This window comes from Buceros rhinoceros, unplaced genomic scaffold (genome assembly GCF_000710305.1).
Source record: "Buceros rhinoceros silvestris isolate BGI_N320 unplaced genomic scaffold, ASM71030v1 scaffold13015, whole genome shotgun sequence".
In the NCBI taxonomy this organism is placed as follows: domain Eukaryota; kingdom Metazoa; phylum Chordata; class Aves; order Bucerotiformes; family Bucerotidae; genus Buceros; species Buceros rhinoceros.
This window is the reverse complement of record NW_010412348.1, coordinates 38,804-44,889: the sequence shown is the minus strand read 5'-3', so window position 1 is coordinate 44,889 and position 6,086 is coordinate 38,804. Positions and strand designations below refer to the sequence as shown.

The 6,086-nt window shown below is 48.1% G+C and overlaps 1 protein-coding gene across 2 annotated transcripts in view; it reads right to left on the bottom strand.

Annotated features, from left to right (window-relative positions):
* Positions 1-4,765: 4,765 nt before the first annotated feature.
* The window catches only part of GGT1 (gamma-glutamyltransferase 1), a 10,280-nt gene continuing 8,959 nt past the window's right edge, over positions 4,766-6,086 (bottom strand). For both annotated transcript variants that reach the window (XM_010136364.1, XM_010136365.1), the window contains 2 exons: positions 5,345-5,458; positions 4,766-4,909 (listed from right to left, as the gene is read on the bottom strand). In XM_010136364.1, coding sequence (XP_010134666.1) covers positions 4,766-4,909; positions 5,345-5,458 — 258 coding nt within the window. The remainder of the gene's footprint in view (positions 4,910-5,344; positions 5,459-6,086) is intronic.

Here is a 6,086-nt window from a genome sequence, read left to right as displayed (position 1 = left end):
CCTGCTGGAAAGTCTCACTTAAGAGCAGAATCGGCTTCTTTCAGGCTATTGCCACAATAAGGTTATTATTACTGGAGCTCAGTGCTGCGAAATAAGTAACTGTTTTGGTTATGAGAATTACAAGTGTCTGTAGAGTCAAATTTTTAAAATATTAAGCATCCAGGCTTAGAGGGTGGGTTTGGAAAGGGAAGAGAGCAAACCACCACGCTCCCCCTCTTGGTTTTCCCATCCAAAGCAGCCCTACGTCTCCTGAAGGTGGCAGGTGAAATCAGCACAAGTCTGCTACCCTACTGCCTTGGGGATGCAAAGGACCCCACAAGCTCAGAGTACCTGTGCCAAAGCTTCCTTCAATCCTGCATGCTGCTGACTTCGAGCTTAAGCCTCCCATGGGGCGACATGAAATCCCTGCTCCTGGGATGGACAGGCTTCAGCTTAGTTCCCTGGATAGTTCCTCGCTCTGCGGCGAGAGGAGTCGCACTCTGTGCCAGTTCTCCCTCCTCAGTGCCAGCAGAAGACGAGTTGTTCAGGAAGGCAGGTGAGGATTGCAGAGGGAGAATGCTTTTTTTCTGGAAGCTTTATAACTTCCTTCAGAATGGAGAAGATGCAGTTGTAGCCATGAGCTTAGCCTGGCCAGGCAGACACCAGGACTCCATTTTCTGTGAGCTTATGAGCTGTACTTCCCTATGGGCACAGACAGCAGCGTGCGTGTGTGTGCTTCTGAAAGTGAAGCCAAAGCAGCACGAGGCACCAGCAGAGCCCTCCCCTTCACAGCTTAGCTCTTAGTGCACTCACAGCACCTGGTAGTCCTAGTACACAAGCAGACAAAATCCCTCTGTAAACACCGTAACGAGCAGTTGAGCACACACCACTAAAAAACCCAAACCAAAACCAGGCCATCCACACACACCCTTGCAAACAGAGCCAGATAGTTTTTCAGCCTGTGTTCTTACCCACAAGTCTGCCCAGTGAAGCCATCGACTTGTTGAAATCTCAGCCTTCAGTTGCATTGTAATGATCGTCTGAGTGAAGCGTACTGCAGCCAGACATGTGTTTTCCTTCAGAAATTGTACACAAAGGACTATAGTATGACCGCAGCTGTATCAGTGTTCAATGAAAAAGTATTCCTAAGTTTCCAAGGCATAACCACAAGCTCTTAATCATGCATCTGGAAGACAAGTTACTGAGGTACAGAGCCAGTTCTGTGCAGTGCCCCACTCCTTGCTCGTCCAAGTGGAATTTATCATAAATCCCCAGTTCAGGAAGCACTCTGGTTTCCCTAGCAGAGCTGCTTACTCAACCCCAGAAGCAGCGCAGCAGCCCGTTGGACAGCGTTACCCTACTGCTGAATCTGAATAGACAATGGCAATAGGCCTAAAGCTTGAGGGGAGGCACTACTGGAAGGGGTTACATTGGGGTTTCTATAACCATATTCAGTCTACATAAATTGCTGAAGTTTTCTGCTTTCATTAACTCCCTTGCTCAGCTACCAGTTCTGGGTGCATTGGTTCTAGTGTCAGAAATAAACCCCCAGCTGCAGAGTTGTCACAGGGGAAGCACTTCTGGGTAGCAGACAACATCCACAGGTCACATTTCTGTACCAGGTGGTGTACAGCAAGATCTGTAGATATTTCTAACTAGTCCAGCTGAGCTTAGAGTTTACAAAAAGCAGCTGAGAATGGCACTGGCTGGGGACAGGGACAGCAGTTCTTGCTTCCTGATTAGGCTTCAGGGCAGCCTTCAGCAGTGCCCTGGGCCATACTCCATCATGTTTCACCAGCAGAAAAGCCAAGGCAGCAAGTCACTAAAACTCCACTTACCTTCTCTTCTGACATACCTTAGGGTAAAGCACACCGCATAAAGCATACCTTAGGGTAATCCAGCACCTTGCCAGCGCAGTGCTATCACAGCTACTTCCCACCACGGAGACATAGGAATATTACCCGTACTCCAGCACTCACTGCAATTTAACTACTTTGCTACTAAGGTTGTAACTGAGCCAATTTAATTTGCAAGACAGAAAGGAATGAGAGTGCAGGTACTCCCAGTCCCATAGTCCTCACCAGCAAAACATCTGGTGAAGCTGCAGGATTGTACCTCCCTTAGCACCTCTGCTCTTGCCCTGCCACCTCCTCACCACTGCTGAAATTTGCTTGGGTCAAGAGCCTCCGGTTTGGTCTCTCCCCATTCATGCTCGTGCCAACAGAAGAACATTATTTTTGTACTTAGTCAACTTAATCGGACTTTTAAAGCATCAGTCTACAGAAGCTGCTCTATTTTCTAATGAAGTCTTTAAATTATATGTTTAATAAAGTGTTTTTAAACCTCTCTGGAAATTGCTCCTCTAAGCCTAACACACAAGCAGTTGTTGAGAGAGGACTGTCAACGCAGGCACTTCCAGCAGGAAGCTGTTCATTCTGGAGGCTCAATACGTCGCCGGAGAAGCTGAAGAACTGTGCAGGTGACTGACATTGGCCGCTTGGCTCTCACAGCTTGATTGTGGCACTTCCCTGTGGCTCTTCCAGAGGTGGGATGGTTGCCAAAATAAAATCGTGGTAATGTTAGACTGAAGAACAGGGGAAAGAGGTGAACCCCCAGTTTGTGATCTGGATTGCCTTTTACCAGTAGCAGTCCCTTGCAAATCAGCTGGAATCAGTCACAAGGGCATGTCCTGTTCTCCAGACCCTGCACTGTATCAGGCAGCTTACAAGAAGACGTTATGTGTCTGCTCAGAAGCAGGGGTGGGGGGGAATGGTTGCATTCGAAGGGGTGGGACAGCAGGGAAAAGTCCTTTTTTTGTAGCTGAAATACTCAGACCAGCCGAACGGCCTGGAGTGCACCATGGGAGGTTCTAGAGCTGGAGCCATCGACTGCCATCTGCCTGCTGATAGGCAGACTGCCTCACAGAGCGTGGGAGGGGAATGTGGTATCGCAGCAGGTGGCAGAAGCACGTGCCCTTTGTAGAGGTATGTCCAAACGAGATGCAGATAATTACAGCATGCCGAGGTATCCTGGCGGGGGGCAGGGGGTAGTTTAAAATGTAGGATATAAGTGCGAGCCTTAGCCTGGTTTAGTGTTAACAAATCACACCTCTGGAGTGATACTGCTAAAACTAACAAATCCATTTCTGCAGAGAGTCAAGAATTCAATTGCATTTATAACAATAGTTTTCAACGGAAGTTTTGTAACATAGGTTACAAATAATAAGGGAGATTTCTGTCTAGCTAGAAGACTGATGCACCATGAGCTGTCCGAAACAGCCCAGCCGCAGTTCCTCAAACTTGTTTCAGAAAGCGTGTTTGTCCAACAGTCATTTCCCAGAAAACAGGTACCTTCCAGTTTCAGAGCACAGGCTTTCTCTGCTGCAGTTCAGACTAACTATAGTGACTGTAAGGTTCCAGTCGGCTTATTTTGCTGTACAGTAATTTTGTTTAATTCTCCGATCACACTTGGCCAAGATAGAGCTCAGCTAGTCCTAAGTCCAAAGGGCCATGTACTTCCAAGGAATAGCAGCTGATGCTGCTCTATACGCACGCTGGTATCAAAGCCCCCTAAAATGACCTGCAGACTAGATTTAAACGGCAGCCTGCCACGGAGTGGCATCTGGTGGGGAATGACAAGAAGTAGGAAAGGCAAAGTCATAGTTCAATGATAAAAAGGTACAGGGTTGGTCCCAGACCAATTTCATTCTTAAGGGAACACAGTGACTTCAGGGTATTTACAATCGCTGCCTGAGCCGTGCCTAACACATCATCATCAGTAGCTGCTCTGGAGAAAGAAGCACAAAGCACCTCCCAGGCAACTTTTACCCAAAGCCACTCATTTAATATATAGTAGCAGCAGCACACCCTTTTTTAGAGGTTTTATTTCCTCAGACTCTGGTATTTCAGGCCTGTGGTATGATGTGGTAAAAAGCAAACTGGACAAGGACAAGCTTGTTTGGGATATGCAGCTATTTGTGGTTTTACTCACAGCTTCACCAAAGAAGCAAAGAGAGAAAAATCTCAAGAGAACTTCTTTCACACAGACTCTCACCGTCCCTTTTCACAGTAGGAACTGGGCAGGCAAGAAGAACATGTGACTCCATATTCATTTATTTTAGTTGTGCTCAGAGTTTTACAGGTAGCATCTTCCCTTTAGACCTTCTCAACAGAAATATAAAAAAGTTTGAAGCCATTTCCCCATTTACCCACTCACCTCCAATAATCAACTGATATGAAAAGCAGAAACATCTTTTGTTGAGTGATGAGTTTGTGAAGGCTTATCCCAGTCTAGAGCTGGGCTTCCTGCTATGGCACAGACCTAATGGTTTGTAATTTAGAAAACCCAGCCCCCGGACTCCTGTAACTCCCATCTACTCAACAGGAAACAAATCTCTTCTCTAGCAGTGACAGGGACATTGCTGGTAGCTGACGCTGTGCAGAGTAACACTTCCCGCAGCTTGAGTGAGCTGGACCTCCTGCAGAAACCCTGGGTACCCAATCTGTCTTCAGGAGATGGAGAGGAGGTAGGGAACAAACTCTTCAAGGCAGAACAGACTCTTCAAGTAAGTACTGCACATCCTGGTAGACGTGCCTGTCTTAGCAGACTGCTGTGGCGTGAGGCGCTGCAGTCATGGCGGTAAAGAACTGTCCCAGCTCTGTCAATAGAACCACAGGTAAATTTGTTCTCTTTCCTATGAGAAGTCCCTGAGTTGCAGACCTAAAGGATCTTCCCCCCAAACACACCTCAGTGTTACTAGAACACTGAAAAAAGGAGCCGAGCCACATCAGTAACCTGCAGGGAAGCCACCTTTCCGGGAATCGGAGGCTGCAGCCCAGCCTTCGTCTGTTCTGAGAATGGCTTGCACAACCGCGCCACCGCTCACTCGCGTGGTGTCATGCTTTCTCTTCTTTAGTTGTTCTTCTATGCCCTGGAATGCAGAAGTGAATGAGGACAAGAGGAGAGAGAAGCTCCACGCATGCCAGAGCCTGCAACCTGCATCCTCCATGATTACGCGAGCGTTCTGTGCCTGTCTTAGGTAGGTCTGAAACTACATGCTGAGAGTCACTGGATTCAGGCTGCTGGATGGTTCAGGCCCTGATGCCATTTGCTGTTTTGCAAGTCCATTGCAAGACGATAGAGACCCTCAGTTTCAGATGTGCTAGGCCTCAGACCCCTGTGCACCCAGGGTGCGCTTTGAACAGCTTATTGTGACCCAGTACTCGACCTGTGGCAGCCTTAATACTGCTCACCTCGGAACATTTAGCAAAGCATCATGATTTCCCACAAGTGCACGCTTTCCCAGCGCTAGGAACCCAGCCCATCCAAGATGTTCACACACACCCCAGACTCTAGGTAGACCAACCTCCTCGATTTGCTGCTCGAGCTCTGTGATATTGGGAAACAGCTGATCATGAATTCTGGGCTCTTCCACTGCTTTCTTCACATCGTAACCAAACCAGATGGAATTGATGATCGTCTGTGAGAAGGAGAAGGCCGTAACATCAGTTACTTGTCTTCAAGAGGTCTGACTCTTGTAGCAACATAGGCAGAGATGCCTGAAGGATGTTCACCAGAGCACATAAAAGGTGTAATTTCTAGTTCCTGCTGCTTTCAGCAGCCCCTCTCCTGGCTAAGCAAAACACAGGTACATTGCAGCCAGTCATTGCAGCCTGTATAAGCTCAGGAGGATTCCCACAAAGAGAGACCACGACTCATGAAAATTAATGCAGTAAAAAGATCAGACCCTCAAGTTACTGTAGTTGAGCTTATGCTGCTGCGATTAAGCTAGCACTAGCTGAGTCAGAGACCAGCAGTCACCTCAGCGAACACGCAGCTGCAGCTTCCCACTACTGTGCAACCAGTTCCCTCAAACCTGGCTCACCTCGACGTGCTTGAAGTGCAGCTTGGAGCTGCTGGCAAGTGAAAATAGCCTCAGGGTCAAGGGCTTAGAGAGCTGCTTGGGTCAGTTTTTATGGGAATCCTCCTCTACCTCAGCCAGCTAGCAGGATGCAGCCTGGTGCTCTGAAGTGCTGTGTGTGCTGGCACAGGAGACAGCTTTCTCCTGCAATCACTTCGGGGCTAGCTGGGCATTTGAGTGGCTGGCA